This window comes from Zootoca vivipara, chromosome 6 (genome assembly GCF_963506605.1).
Source record: "Zootoca vivipara chromosome 6, rZooViv1.1, whole genome shotgun sequence".
In the NCBI taxonomy this organism is placed as follows: domain Eukaryota; kingdom Metazoa; phylum Chordata; class Lepidosauria; order Squamata; family Lacertidae; genus Zootoca; species Zootoca vivipara.
This window is the reverse complement of record NC_083281.1, coordinates 81816982-81833433: the sequence shown is the minus strand read 5'-3', so window position 1 is coordinate 81833433 and position 16452 is coordinate 81816982. Positions and strand designations below refer to the sequence as shown.

The 16452-nt window shown below is 46.6% G+C and overlaps 1 protein-coding gene across 1 annotated transcript in view; it reads left to right on the top strand.

Annotated features, from left to right (window-relative positions):
- LOC118086429 (tyrosine-protein phosphatase non-receptor type 11) overlaps positions 1 to 16452 on the top strand; it is a 55002-nt gene that overhangs the window by 18757 nt on the left and 19793 nt on the right. The window contains exons 2-3 of the mRNA XM_035118023.2: positions 10518 to 10640; positions 16128 to 16322. Coding sequence (XP_034973914.1) covers positions 10518 to 10640; positions 16128 to 16322 — 318 coding nt within the window. The remainder of the gene's footprint in view (positions 1 to 10517; positions 10641 to 16127; positions 16323 to 16452) is intronic.

The following is a 16452-nucleotide window of genomic DNA, read 5'->3' as shown; positions in this document are numbered from 1 at the left end:
CAACGGGTGAGGGTAGCCAGGTTTGACTGGCAAGGCCCACTGTTGGGTCTCTAGAGAGTTTGTAGCCAGAAGCCTTGAGCCATCATCACATCAGCCAGCTGAGGCACAAAGGGGGACCCCCACTGCTTCAGGCATTCACACGGCGTGGAGTCTTGTCGTAGCCCTGGAGAATATTTTCAACCAGATCTTATTTCCCACCTCTTAAATCTTGCTTCATGAGGTAAGGTGTGCCTTTTCGAACCAGTGTCTTCTGGAGGAATGGTTCTCGTTTTTTTTTTGTCCAGGCTGCAGAAGTTGATGTGCGAAGTGATTCTAGTTACCGTATTTTTCCGTCTATAGGACGCCCCTATGTATAAGATGCTCCCTATTTTTGGGGACTCCAGTTAAAGAAAACTGGGAGGGGGGGGAAGATCTGGGAATATCGGAAGGTGCCTTTATAACAGAGTCATTTCCCTTTGGTCCCCTTAACTCAGCATTGTCTACTGACAGGAATGCAGGTCTCTGCGTTTTCAGGCAACTGTTTCTCCTCGCTGTACCTGGAGATGCCATTGGGAATGGAGCCTGGGACCCTCTGCACACCAAGCGGATGGATGCTCTTAACCAGGCATCCCCAAACTTCGGCCCTCCAGATGTTTTGGACTACAATTCCCATCTTCCCTGAACACTGGTTCTGTTAGCTAGGGATCGTGGGAGTTGTAGGCCAAAATATCTGGAGGGCCGCAGTTTGGGGATGCCTGCTCTTAACCACTGAGCCGTGTTCATTTCTACCCCACTCTTAACATGAACACCCTTCTCCCCCCCCCGCCCCTCCCAGCTGTGTTGGAAGGAAATGCTTGACTGGGTAGATCCTCTCTCTCTCTCTCTCTCTCTCTCTCTCTCTCTCTCTCTCTCTCTCTCTCTCTCTCTCTCTCTCTCTCTCTCAAAAAGTCATCTGAGCGGCAGCTGGACCTGTGCTGATAAGAAAAGACTTGGTTTCCTTCATCCTCTCCACCCACTCTTTCCCTTTCAGTATACGTTAGTGTCTGTTCCTCTACCCCGCAAAATTAATCACCTGCAACTCGACTGAAAAAACATTTCTTTCAGCCTGGGCACCCTGGGCCCAAGCCCTCCGAAGGCCGAATTGGTGCACGTTGCCAACTTTTCTTTTTTCAGTGCTCCTCCGTGTATTATTTCGCACCCGGCGCATGTGCTTTTATAGAATAATGTGAGTAAGCACCAGCTGTGAGGTCTCTGCTCCCGCCCCACATCTGTTCGTGGTGTGAGCCAGCCAGGACCTTTTTTCAGGTTACTCCGTTCCATCCCTCTCCCCCATTATCCATTCCGCCCACGCAAGACCAGTCAGCATTGTATGCTCCTGAGCACCCTCAGAGCTGTGTACTTGTGTACTTCTGTTTGTGTGTGGTGTGTGTTATTTTCTCAAGACTTGCTGTACTTCTGCAAAACTTGGGGTACCCTTCGCTCCTGTTGATACCTCTTTCTGGTGCATGAGTGGTTCTGTGTGGGCTGCACCAGGTTCTGTGCTTAGAGAATAATCAATATAATGTTGGGCTTAATACGCAGGATCTCTCCCTTTTTCTGCCCCCCCCCGCCATTTTTAGGGAGAGGAAAAGAACTCTCTTGCAGGGTTTACCACTATACAAAGGTAGGGAAAACACAGTAAAAGGCCAAATTCCTGGCACAAGGCACTTGTCACAGAGGTGGCTCTCTCTCTCCCCCCCCCCCTTTTTGGTAGGAGTTCTAAATTTAGCATCCCGTCAGAGAAACCTCAATGACAGATTTACACGCTGTAGTGTCTGCCACTGGCTGCAGTGTTGCATCCCAGGACGATGGAGACGCTTTTCCTTCAGGACGGAAGCCAGACAGTCCGCATCGACCAAACGGATCCCGTTTGGCGGAGGGAAGGGTGTGTGTGTGTGTGTGTGTTAGGAATGAACGAACAAGTAGCAACTAACATTAACTCAGAATGGAACCAATGAAATGGGTGGACTGGACTCACTTAGGCCTATTCATTTCAGTGGGCCTACTCGGAGTAAAAGTGCAACCCAAACATCTTAGAATCAGGATTATGGAGTTGGCTGGGATGCTCAAAGGCCATCTAGTCCAACCCCCTGCCATCAAAGCTAAAGAATCCCTGACCGATGGTTTTCCAGCCCCAGACGGTTGTGTTCGGGGCCCATGGCTGTTTTTTGGAGGCCTGAAAATTAGGTCTCCATGCCTCCCCACCAAATCATCTGTCACAGAGGCAGCTCCAAGCTAAAGCAGGTTAAACGACATACTTGGCCACTGAGCCACTGAGCCTAGTATTTTCCTCTCTAGCTCGCAAAATCTCCCTAGAGTCGCATACATATTTTTTCCAATTCCATATTAGCGTGACCCTTTCAGCTGCAAATGTTGGAAGTTGACCCTGGGACCTTATAACATGCTAGCCTGGTGCTCTAGCACTGAGCTACGGCCTTTCCCTTAAGACATGGGAACAAAAGAAACCGTTTTGTACTGAGTCAGACCATTAGGTCCACCTAACGCAGCACCATCGGGCGTGGGGAACCTTTGGCCCCTCCACATGTATCTGGGCTACAACTCCCATCATTCCTGTCTCTTAGCCATGTGGCTGATAGGACCTGGTGTCCAGCAACATAGGGATTTTAACTTTGAGCTGAAATCCCCTACCCATCATACTGTTATGCCTTTCTCATTAGCAGCAAACAAAGCCACATCCATGAGATCCAGTGGCATGTTTAGTTAAGGCGTATATTTTAGTTTTGACACATGGGATTTAAGGTTCTGAAGATTCTGTGCGGGTGCAGAACGCAGGAAGTTGCCGAGTCAGGCCATTGTTCCATCTAGCTCAGTATGGCTGGTGCTGGCTGGGCAGAAGCTCTGCAAGATTCCAGGCAACCTGTTTTTACCAGCCCTTTGCTGACTGGGAAATGCCATTGGGGACTGAACCTAGCACCTTCCGCTTACGCAGCTAGGTTCTCCACTGGGCCTAATCCAGACCAATCGAACGTGCCATGCTATTTCCCAGCATGCCTTTTGCTTTGGCACTCTGATTTATGGGGAGATAATGCCCCCGTTTCTCTGTGTTCTAAACGTGTGTGCTTTTACTTGAGAGTCCTGCAAGTGCGTTTCCGAGCACAATTCAAAGTGTTGGTGCTGACCTTTAAAGCCCTAAACGGCCTCGGTCCTGTATACCTGAAGGAGCGTCTCCACCCCCATCGTTCTGCCCGGACACCGAGATCCAGCGCTGAGGGCCTTCTGGCGGTTCCCTCGCTGCAAGAAGCAAAGCTACAGGGAATCAGGCAGAGGGCCTTCTCAGTAGTGGCACCCGCCCTGTGGAACGCCCTCCCATCAGAGGTTAGAGAGATAAACAACTACCTGACATTTAGAAAATACCTAAAGGCAGCCCTGTTTAGGGAAGTTTTTAGTCTGTGATATTTTAATGTATTTTGATGTGTGTTGGAAGCTGCCCAGAGTGGCAGGGGAGACCCGCCCAGAGTGGCGGGGTAAAAATAATAAATTAGTATATTATTATTATTGCAGGGGGTTGGACTAGATAACCCATTGAGGTGCCTTCCAACTTCGTGATTCTCTGACCAGGATTGTACAGCGGCCTGTTCTGCATGTAGCCACTTTATGAAGTTCAAAACTTGTGGGAAAGTTTCCTGTCTCTCCACCGTTCCGCCCCACTTTCTTTCTAATTTCACTCCCCCCCCTTCTCTGTTAGCTCTGGAGGGGCTCAGAATTTGAGCAGAAACATTACTGTATTATGATTATGATTATGATTTCTTAGAAATGTTTTCCCTTCCTCCAGAAATGTCAAAACAAGGGGGCTTATCCGGACAGCTCCATTTACAAGGACCACCTAGCTTTTATGTTTGCCAATAAACTATACGGAAAATGTGGAGGCGAGAGAATGATAATGCCTCTTGTAAACAATCTGAATGGCGGAGGAAAGAACTTGGCCTTTAGAACTATGTAAGCTTTTCTTTAAAAAAAAGAAGGGGAAGGAGAAGGAGATATTGGCATGAGAGTGAGTCAGTTTGATTTGGGACGAAGGGCAGCTGCAAGTCTACCCCAAGCATACAAGATTGCTTTGCATTCTGGCTGAAATAGGTACCCACCCTGGTCACAAACATTTTGAGCAAAACATATCCTGAAAGAGCAACTTGCAGAATTGTAGATCTGAGCCGTTTGTCTAAGGAAGTAATGGAAGGGGCTTGCACAAGAGTTTATCTCCAGGACTTTTTGTTTCTTTCAAAGCAAGAGCAAGGACGAAGAGCATCTGGGAAATGAATGAGGCAACAACGAGGCTTTCAAGTTTGCTTGCGGCAGATTAGGATAGGTGAAGCCGGGGAATTTGGCAAATAATCAAGCAGAGGTTGGGTACTTCTTTCCTTTCTTTTGATGGGGTCCCTGCTTCATGCGAGCCATTATAGACAGCAGCACTTCTTTGCATGATTGTCTGCCTTTCTCTCTGAAAGCCAAAGGTTGGGTTTCAGCTGGCAGAGGAGCTTTTGTGAAAGCTCAAATGTGTTCTGCAAGTTGAACCTAGGCAGCTGGCAGGAAACATATTGCAGAGTCCGATGGAGCTTACTCCTAGGCAGCTATGGATAAGACTATGCTGATCCAAGTAAATTGCATATTGTGCATTGCTGCTGAGTAGTATACTCTGCCCATGTTTGCTCCTGGTCCCACCTACCGCTGACATGTGGCCCTTGGAGTATTGCCCAGAAGGAAATGTGGCCCGCAGGCTGGAAAAAAGGTCCCCAAACCCAGCTATAAATCCCCTGCTTAGGAGCATCCAGAAACACCTGGCTGACCACGCTTGGAAGCGGTGAACTGGGCGATGTGGTCAGCCACTTCCTTTGTCTGACCAGATTCAGCATTTTAATCTCATTTCGAAGTCCTAATAGCTGCTCTCGATTGGCTGCATCCCTTTGATACCAGCTCATGGTACTGCCTTGCACTTCGTCTTCCTTATGGCCTTTTCTTCCTGGTGTGCTAGAACATTAATCTGTGATGTTCAGCCACTCTGTCTCATCCTTAAGTCTCATTAAACCTCATTATCTGGTTCTTTCAGCTGTGGCAAAACAATGTTTAGAGGGGCAATTCTTAATGTGTGTGTAAGTACAGCCTTGGAAGGTTTTGCCTTGCTGAAAGCTGCCTCTTCTGGAGAGGATCCTGGTTACGGAGAGGGACATTGCTCCACTGCTGCCGATCGTATCAGGCCCCGTTCACGCCACTCATGTAAAGCATCGTGATACCACTTAAAACAGTCGTGGCTTCCCCCAAAGGATTCTGGGACCTGTGGTTTCTTAAGGATGATAATGGATTTTAGAAAGCCCCTATTCCCTCCCACAGAATACAATTCCCAGAATCCCCTGCAAAGAGGGGTTGGCCGTTAAACCACTCTAGGAATTGTGAGGGGAACAGGGGTCTCCTCAAAACTCTCAACACCCTGAGCATACTGCAGCTCCCCGAATCCTTTCGGGGAGGGAACTAATCACTGCTTAAAAATCATATCACAGTGCTTTAAATGTATGGTGTTGAACGTGGCCTCGGAGATCTGGGCTGAAATTTAGAAATGGACTTTCTGGCAAAAATGGGGGGGGCAGGTACCCCTGTGCATTTTACTACAAAAAGTCCATTTGAGAAAAGAAAATGGGAAAGGGGCAGGTGTGCTCGATCTGCTCTCATTGCACAACATCTATTTGCTTGTATGCGATTGAGCCCCACCTCCCCACTTGAAAACAGGAAGTGGCCTAAATTCGGTGCTGGTGGTCCGCACATGTTGTGGCAATGGGTTCCAAAGTATGGAAAGTATGGAGAAGAGGGTGTTTTGGGGTGGATGAGGGTCCTCCTCTCCAACGGGGGTCTCTGCCCCCAAAGCAGCATCTCTATGGAAGACATTACATCTGGAAAAGTGCCAAAATCGCTACCTGGATTACCTGTGAGGAGAGTTGCTGTTTGCGGGCTTCCCTGGTTGGCTTCTGTGAAGATAGGATGCTGGACTAGGTAGGCCTTTGGCCTGATCCAGCATGCAGACGGCTCTTTACAGTCACCAAAATGACTCTGCACTAATTATATCAATGTTTTTCAGTGTATCTGACGAAGTGTGCATGCACACGAAAGCTCATACCAAAATAAAAACTTAGTTGGTCTTCAAGGTGCTACTGAAGGAATTTTTTTATTTTAATCAATTTGTTGTTTGATTGCCGGAAGCTTCCTCCAAGTGTTTTGGGAGAGGCAGGTTCTATAAATATTTGGACCATTTTTGTAGCATCCGCTTAAAACATATACAATTTGGAGTTGTTTACCACCCTAAGAACCTTCCAATCCTCTTAACCTCCTTCCTTTCGGCTCCATCAAAAGGGCCGTGCAACATTTTTGCTTTTAAAAAAACCTTTCTTTGCTTTTATTTTCTCTTATTAATCACTCTCTCTGTTGCAAGCCAGGACATTAAGAGGAGGAGAGTCCTGACCCTTTTTGACAACCTTATTTCAGAGCTAATAGCATTAAAACTGGTTGCCTGGTGCTATTTTAAGCTGGCTCCCTCTTCCTTCCTGGTGATCTTCCCGTCGCCGAGAAGTGAGTCATTCGCTGTGTGATGGTCAGATGCCTTTCCTAGTTTTTCGACTGCAATGGAGTGATAGCGGGCTGGTCAATGGATTATTTGTGGATGGGTTGCATTGATATCCCCACCTTTTCCTCCATGGAGTTCAACAACAACCCTGTGAGGTAGGTTAGGCTGGCCACTCCCAGTTCACTTCATGACCAAGTGGGGATTTGAACTCTGGTCTCTGAGGTCCTAGTGCTACACTCCAGCTGCTCTGTAGATGAAGTTGTGTGTCAGGCAAACTGGTCCATTAGGGTGGAAGCGGCACTGCAGATTTATTTCAGACTTTATACAGTGGTTGCTTATAATCAAAGCTCTAAGTGGTTTATGAAATAAAAATGTAAGGGTTAACATTATCAATTGAAGGATGTATTTTAAGAATGCTTAAAAGTGAATTAAAATCAACTGGAAGCAAATGGAGATCGAAGGCAGGTTTGCATTCTGAGGGTTAGTTATATCCAGGGCTAGTTGTTTTCAGAGTAGCTTGAAATTGATGGACTTAAGTTCATTCATTTCCATGGGTGTAATCTATATAGGACTAACATTGGTGGCTAGTCAATAGACAGGGAGTTCCAAAGTGCTACAACAGAAAATAAAATGACCTGGCTTTGTATAGGGGAAGAGGGAATCTCTCACTGACCCTTGCACATTAGGGTGTGTTGAATTTTTCAACTTTCAAACTCCCCAAATGACGGTGCTAAAAAGTTGTAACATGACTTGGGAATTCAAAAGATACTTGGGTTAAATTAATATAATTTAGTTTTGATTGGTAAGTAAAATGTGTGTAAGATTGCACAGAAATCATTAAACATGATTGCCAAGTTTTTCATTTGTATTATACAGGTGTAACTTGGAAGTCGAACAGAATCTGTTCCGGAAGTCCGTTCAACTTCCAAAACATCTGGAAACCAAAGCACGGCTTCTGATTGGCTGCAGGAAGCTCCTGCAGCCAATCGGAAGCTGTGGAAACCCCCTTGCATGTTCAGGTTCCAAAGAACGTTCGCAAACCAGAACACTCACTTCCGGGTTTGCGGCGATCAGGAGCCAAAACACCCAAGTACCAAGGTGTTAGGCATCCAAGGTACAACTGTATATTATTGTTTATATTATTTAGCATTACCTGACATTTTAAGAAGGTAAAATAAAATTTCTTCCATTTTCTGAAAGCACTTTATGTGCTGCTTCAACAAATGTAGACTTACTAAGCTAAATGTTGTCCAATCACAAAAATAATAGCAGATTTGAATTCCTTATACGCCAGGCATGTCAAACCTGCGGCCCTCCAGATGTTTTGGCCTACAACTCCCATGATCCCTAGCTAGGAGGACCAGTGGTTGGGGAAGATGGGAATTGTAGTCCAAAACATCTGGAGGGCCGCAGGTTTGACATGCCTGCTATACGCCAAAGCATATTTTTAAGACCACTCACTGAAGAAATTTCACCCCCTCAAATGCCACGTCCGACATGCTTTTCTCTCTTAACACTACCGTATGTATCTGACCTGGCGTCAGCACCCAGCAATCCTTGATCCCAACCCATTGTTATTGACCCCAACCCTGGACCCCTTTTTAAACCAAGACTCAGCAGCTGAGTGCCGCCATCTTAATTTCCCGCATTTCCCCGAGACAGTGTTGCTCTGTGGGCATCATGACAAATTAAAATGGTGGCTCATTCAGAGTACTGCCGCTGCCCACCGCTGTCAGGTGGGCCTATGAGGAGGGGGTACACAGAGGTAGAAAGGAGCCCATCAAACTTGGAATCAGCCCTGCTCTGTGCTCCATAGGAACCTGTGTCCCTTGAGACAACAGCTCCCCACATCCCCAGCTGCCATGAGCAATGGTCCTATATGGGTGCTGTGAATCAGGCATAGGCAAACTCAGCCCTCCAGATGTTTTGGGACTACAACTCCCATCATCCCTGAACACTGGTTCTGTTAGCTAGGGATGATGGGAGTTGTAGTCCCAAAACATCTGGAGGGCCGAGTTTGCCTATTCCTGCTCTAGATCAGTGTTTCCCAACCTTGTGCCTCCAGCTGTTTTTGGACTACAATCCCCATCATTCCTGACCACTGGTCTTGCTAGCTAGGGATGATGGGAATTGTAGTCCAAAAACATCTGGAAGCACAAGGTTGGGAAACACTGCTCTAGATCAGGCATCCCCAAACTTTGGCCCTCCAGATGTTTTGGACTACAATTCCCATCTTCCCCGACCACTGGTCCTGTTAGCTAGGGATCATGGGAGTTGTAGCCCAAAACATCTGGAGGGCCGCAGTTTGGGGATGCCTGCTCTAGATGATGTTTGACCTACAAACCACCCCCCTTCCTTAAGGGAATGGATAGCAATTCCCTTAGTTTCCTCTGGAACTCACTCCTACAAGAAGTAGAGATAAGCCACCAAGTTTGCTGGCTTTTAAAAGAGGCTGAAATAAATTTGTGACAGAGAAAGACATGAATGGATACTACCCATGACGGCCCATGTTCTACCACCATTCGGAGACAATATTCCCTCTTGGGAATCACAAGTGGGGAGAGTTGTTGTGCTCAAATTCATCTTGCAGGCTTATGGATGCCCACTGTGAGAACAGGATGCTGGCCTAGATGAGTCCTTGGCCTGAAACAAAAATTGTTACCTTCTGCATGCTAATATACATAAAATGTCATTGCATTACCTTCCTCCATGTTTTAATTAAATGAAATTGTGGGTGTTTATTCAAAACCTGCCAATGAGTCCAATTCTTTATGTTGTTTCTGTAAATTGTGAAAGATTCCCATTCATTTTAAAAGTCTGTATTGTCCTTTTCATGCAGTTTATCTGTTAACTTTGCTCATTCTGCATAGTTCATCCATTTTTCTTGCCATTGTTCTTTCGTTGGTACTTCTTCTTTCTTCCATCCTTGAGCTAATAAGATTCTTTCCACTGTTGTAGCATACAGAAATATTTTCCATTTTTCTTGCCATTGTTCTTGACCTGATATGCCTAGCAAAAAGGCTTCTGGTTGTTGTTGTTTTTTTACAACTGTTATTTTAAACATCTTTTTCAATTCGTTGTATATCATTCCCCAAAGGTTTTTAACAATTTTACATTCCCATCACATAGAGCTCTCCTTATTTTATTGCGTTATCAGCAAATGGGTTTAGGAGGCAGGACGTGGGAGGGGATCAGAGCCAATGCTGGCCACAGGTGCCGGAGATCTATGCAAAATAATCATTTGTGCGATCTATATTAAGACTGCATCTGCCTAGGGGAAGCCCAGAGGACGTAGAACCACCCGTGAGCTCATCGCATTTGATAGCAATGAGCCACCGCCGCGATGACCTGGTTTCATCCGATGCACACAGAGACTCTTTAAGTCTCTGCCCAGATACCAACCTAGAGGGACTTCCGAAAGCTTTCCAGTGAGAATGCTCAGGTGCGATTGTTAAAGAGGCAAGGAGTCTAACTTTCCATTCCCTTTAAACAACAACAAACCCACAAGTGGGGAGATTTGCTGAACTGTTTGCCAGCTTCCCATAGTTATCTAGTTGGCCACTGTGGGAACAGCATGCTGGACTAGGTGGAATTTTTGACCTGGTCCAACTTTTTATATTCTACTTGGATGGCTTTAAATTGGAGTTCATAAATTCATGGAGGGTAAGGCTTGTCGGTGGCAACTAGCCACAATGACTATGTTGTATGCCAGCATCTGAGGCAGGATACTGCCCAATATCAGTTCCTGGGAATTGCAAGAAGGGAGAGTTGCTGTTGTTGGTTGGCAACTGTAAGAACAGGATCCTGGACTAGGTGGACCTTTGGCCTGATCTAGCAGGACGCTTCTTAAGTGTGTATCCATCTCCTGTCCCTGTGCCAACCTTTTATTAATGCTGTGGTTCTCTTCTGCTTTTGTCTTCCCACCCCCCTCAAGGTGGTTTCACCCAAACATCAATGGCATTGAAGCGGAGAAGTTGCTGTTAACCCGAGGAGTCCATGGGAGTTTTTTAGCCCGGCCTAGTAAAAGCAACCCAGGAGACTTCACCTTATCCGTCAGGTATTAAATGTTCAAAAACAACAACTTGGGGGGGGCAGCTTGGAACCAATAGCATGGCGCAATGTTCTCAGCGGAACAAATTCTGAGTAGAACGAATCCTAATGCAATATCGAAACATTTGGTGTGCCCTCACCCTCAGTACACATCAGACATTCAGAGTTTTTCTGCTCACCCGCAAAAAGGATGGAAAGACCAGTGGCAGAGCTGCTACTCTGCATGCAGAAGATCTGACCAGGCAGGGTTGAAATCCTGGAGAGACTTTGCTGGTCAGTTTTAGACCAGTGTTTCCCAAACTTGGGTCTCCAGCTGTTTTGGGACTACAAACCCCATCATCCCTGACCACTGGTCTTGCTAGCTAGGGATGATTTTACTGCCATCTGTCCAGATTTTAATTTGTTCGGAACTAATTTTAAGATGTATTTTAATTAACCGATTGCCTGTTTGTATGTTCTTTGTATACTGTGTTAGTTTTATGATGTAAGCCGCCCTAAGCCCAGCTGAGGGCGGGGTACAAATACTGTAATTTATTATTATTATTATTATTATTAAAGAGGAGTGGAAAGATTAATAGAGGGGAAGGCTATCAGTGACTACTAGCCAGGATTGGCACTGATCTGCCTCTCTGGTCAGAGTCAGAAACACATCTGAATACCAGTTTTGTTTTGTTTGAAAGTTGCACTCAGGTCCTGCAAAACGAAACTGTTTTGATCAGGTGAAAAAGAACTCTTGTGTGAGAGTTGAGGTGCTCTGCACATGCTCAGAGGCACGTTCTGCATGGGGTTCTAGCGTTCCTGCAGCAGCAAGCTGGCCAGCTTCCTCGGGGCTGCTGCCAAACCATCCTGTGATCTCGGGGCAGAGTCGCCGGCTTGGAAAAATCCCTCTTGATCTTTCCAAACCTCTGAATGTTTAGCTGCTTGTGGGGAGGGGGGGGGAGGAATAAACCCATCCACTTACAGCTGTAGCTGGATCTTGGTAAATAATTTAAAGAGCGGGAATTGGTGCTCTGTGCATTTCTGTAAGAGGTGTTTGGGCCGCAAGCCAGCCTTTGGGGAGAGGCAAGTGCCAAGGAAAGGGAGCTTGAAGAGACTCTGGACGAGGAATCCATTTAACACGGAAAACGGGGGATGTTTTCTGAGAGCGGGTCTCCTGTTCTTCCCTGCAGCTATAATGCAGATTATTTCAGGGGGTGTGGGGAGGAGATATTGCTAGATAATAGTGTGTCTGCCTCCGCTTGCACCTTGTCACACGGCTACAGAAATTTCCCTTTGTGAAAGTGGTCCCTATTTGCTTACATTCTAAGCAGGTCCAGGAGTATTTTTGTTGTTGTTCCATTCCCCCCCCGCCGCCCTAAAATCTCCAAGTTTTGAAATACTCCCAAGAGTTGCAGTGCTATCTGAAAGCTTGGTTTCCTTGGAATGGACCAGTGGAGATTCTGGTGCCTGTAGTAGGACATATGGTTTTAGTTACACATAGATACAGCCTAAGCCTAGGATGGAGGTACTCGCAGCATTAACACCCCCAGAGACCTTGCTTCTCCATCAGGTGACGCTCTGGGATCCTGCACAGAGCAAGCACATCTCTGCATCTCCAGCCTCATGCTCATCTCTCTGATGTCTGTTCTCCTACCTAGCAGCCAATTCTGTGAAACTTTTATTCCTAGACTTCTCTCGTCGCGTCGATCCTGCGAGGTGGGTTAGGTTGGGCGGGATTCGAACTCGAGTCCCTGCAGTCCCCTTTACCGCTCCCTTCGCTGTCTTGAGCTCCAACCAGCAGCTGAGCACAGCAATCCCCAACCCCCCTCCACCGTGTGTCTTACAAGGAACAGTTTTGGCCTCCGTCAAACACAGTAGGGATAGAGACACCTGTGTGTGTTTTTGAGGGAAGCACAGATTTATTGCCAATTGGCGGGCAAGGGCACCCCATCCCGGCACTCTTGGCGGTTCAGCTTTCATATCTCGGAGAGCTTTTGAGGTAATTAGCAGCTGCAGCTGTGTGCTTCAGAGAAAGACGGAAAGAGAGCCGTCTTCCTTTCTAAAACCACGCCAAGACGGATCTGAGGGCGAGGGAGGTTCTTCTCCCGCGAAGCGAAATTTGCAGCCACAGCCGTTTTCATGTAATTATTTAATCCAGCTGCTGGTTTGGAGAGGGACCCTGCCGCCTTCGCTCAATAGCTGCCTCTGTGGCGAGGCCACAGGTGTCCCTTCTTTGTGCAGAAGCGATTTTGGCATCAAACAAATTGAGCGTGACTCCACGGAAGCATTGTCGGGTGTTTAGATGTAGGCGGTTCTGGCAGAGAAGCATTGGTGTGGTGTCCTGGTCATTTGCAAAGGATTGTGGGTAATTTCCTCTTCTATTCCCCACCCCCGCACCCCGGTTTTAGAACTGCACACTTTTTTTTCCCAGGTGTTAGCATAGCCACCCCATTTAAAAATATTTTCCTTGCTTTTACCACATTTATTCACGGCTCAGTAATGCTCCAGGATCGCTCAGGAGCAATCGTGTCAATGAGCATACGAGATGTCAGGATGAAAGCTGAGGTTGCTGGATCAGGCCAATGGCCCCTCTAGCCCAGCATCCTGTTCTCACAGTGGCCGACCGGATGCCTGTGGGAAAACCCACAAACAGGGTTTGAGCACACAAGCCCTTTTCCCCTCTTGTGGTTTCCAGCAACTGGGGTTCAGAAGCATTGCTACCTCCAGCTGAGAGCCAGCGTGGCTTGCAGCCACCAGTGGCACTCTACTCCCTGAGAGAATCTGCTTATAAAGCCATCCAAGTTGGGGTGCCGTCACTGCTTCCTGTGGGGGTGAGTTCCATAGTTTCAGTCCTTTGCAAGCAGACGGCCCCCAATCCAGTCCTTGGCATCTGGGAGAGTCTCTGGTCTGCAAACTTGCGATATTTGGGTTTGAAGATTGAAAAAATACTCGTTTCTGGAAAGTAGAATCTTACTGTGCAGCAACGGTTTTGAATAATTCTTTGTATGTAACTGACAGATGAAGAATTGGAAGCCCACCTTCCTTCCTTCCCTCCCTCCCACTTTTTCTTTTTTCTTTCTTTTCTAATTTTTTCTCCCCATGCATGCTCCTCTCTCCCTCTCTCCTTTTTCTGCTTTTCTTTTGATATAGATTAGTTTTTGCATCATTAAAAAGCTTTAACAATGACAATAATAATGCAGAGAGAGACACTGGTCTCTGATACCCCAGAGGGATGCTGGACACCCTGTAATATGCTTTCCGTTTTTAAAAAACTTCATCAAACCAGTTAGGATGAAAACAGTGGTTTGTGAGCAAGGCGGCAACTTTCTGTCTTGTTCTTTCCAGAGCTGAACGAGTTAATCCCATTTGGCTATTAGCAGTGCTGAGAGCACCAGCACAGTCCCATTGGAGACCCTTTTTGCCCTTTCCTCCCCTCCCTGGCTTTCCTAAGAGGAGGGAGGCTAATTGCATTTAAAGGCACTTAAGAGGCTGCCTGCCTGCCTGCTGAGCTGGCCCCTTTGCCTCGAGACGCCTGATGGATGAGTTCAGTCTGGGAGGGGTTGTCTGCTTCTAAAAAGCTTGGTGGGCCAGTGAATTTGGTCACTCCCAGTCTCGGGACTCCAGTAAGATGGGCAGCAGGGGACTCTTCCTAAGAGCTGGGCTCATTTAGGAACACAGGAAACTGCCTTATTATACTGAATTAGACCTTTATTCAGAATCTTTATTCATAGTGCTGACAAATGCCAATACTATTTAAAAAACAAAAATGCACATTAAACAAAACAAAACCCTGCATTGGTTTCTGACCCTCCTGGCTGTGCCGATATTCTGATGGTGATGTTTATCCCACTTTTTAGTTAGTTATTATTATTTATTGAATTTATATCCTTCCCTTCCTCCCCTGGGAGCCCAGAGCGGCAAACAGATACACAATTTTTTAAAAAGAAAGCATTCTAAAACAAATGAAAGCATTCTACAGAAAAACAATTGCAAACGTCTAAAACAGGCACCCCCAAACTTCAGCCCTCCAGATGTTTTGGCCTACAACTCCCATGATCCCTAGCTAACAGGACCAGTGGTCGAGGAAGATGGGAATTGTAGTCCAAAACATCTGGAGGGCCGAAGTTTGGGGGTGCCTGGTCTAAAAGCAAGTGTCAGGAACGTTCTTCTATCTGGAGATCTCGGGGTTGCCAGGAACAGGGTTGTTCAGTCAGGGGGAGCAGGAATGTATTTCCTTCTGAAGGTTAATGAAGGGCATTCCACAACCAGGGAGCCATCACTGAAAAGGCCCTGTGAGCATCAACAGAGAAGTCCGTGGTGTTGGCACTTGATCCAAGAATCTCAGAGCAGCGTGCATGATTCTACCCCACACATACCAAATTTGTCTTTACAACAAGTGTGCATGTAGAGAGAGAGAAAGACTGCCCAGAGTCACTCAAAGAGCTTCAAGGCCGATTGAAGATTTGCACCTGAATGGCAACCTGATACTCTGCCCCCTGCCCCATCTAGCCTCTTGCTTCCAGGGTTTGTTTTGCAAACAGGTGTTACAACCAGTTTTTAGCTCATTTTTAGACCCCACTTTTCCTCCCCCACACCACCCCATTTTTCCACACAAGAACGCTGTTCGGTAGAGTGACAATGAGTGACACATAATCTTCAGGGCTTGGTGGGGTTTTGAACCCAAAGCCACATTCACACCATACCTCTGAAGCGTCACGATGTCACTTGGAACAGTTGCATCTTCCCACAAAGAATTATGGGAGCTGTAGTTTGTTAAGGGTGCCAAGAATGGTTAGGGAACCTCTGTTCCCTTCACAATACTACGTTTCCCAGGGAAGGGGGACTGGTAATTAAACCACGCTGGAGACTGTAGGCATGTGCAAAAATGCATATACAGTACTGGGGTCAAGAGTGCATATAATAAATGCATATATTGGTGAAAATAACATGGAAAAATGCTTTATATCACAGGAAACCACCTTGCAAAAAATATGTATATTAGGTAGTGCAAAGTGTGCCCTAAAATGCCGATCAATTTTCATGATTCTAATCCCCCCCCCAAAGTTCACAAACAGAAGTGGAAATATAGGGAACCTAAAGTTGTGGGGGGGGGAACTGCAATGGATTTGCCCACCCTTCATTTGCCCTTGGGCTGGTTGTTTGATAGGTCACTGAATATGATGTTTTTGTTTGGATAGATAGATAGATAGATAGATAGAATAATTTATTGGCCAAGTATTGGAATTTTGCTTTAACTACATTGCAATGTAAAGAAAAGGGGGGGGGAGTACCTCGTACAACCACTATTCCTCTCACAATACAACAGCACAGCGAAAAGACCCCATACCACCAACTGGCCTCCCTTCCACCCACAACTACAGATTCAACAATTTGATGGCACAAGGAAAAAAGCTATTCCTGTGCCTAGACGTTTTTGTATATAGAGTCCTGTATACCCAGCATTTCAAATTCTCTTCTCTTCTTTCTCCCACTTGCAACCACTTTCCGGCTCCAGGAGGAATGACGAAGTCACCCACATCAAAATCCAGAACTCCGGGGACTACTACGACCTGTATGGCGGGGAGAAGTTTGCCACGTTGGCGGAGCTGGTCCAATATTACACCGAACAGCAGGGTCTCCTGCGGGAAAAGAACAGCAACATCATCGAGCTGAAGTTTCCTCTCAACTGCCAAGATCCCACCTCGGAGAGGTGAGCCGGGAGCTCCTGCCCCACATCGAGCCCTGTTTGCATGCTCTGTTCTCATACCGACCTTCCCTGAGCACCGTCCTGGCCTACCTTATAGGGTGGTTGTGAGAGAGACGGAACATGCGTGTAAACT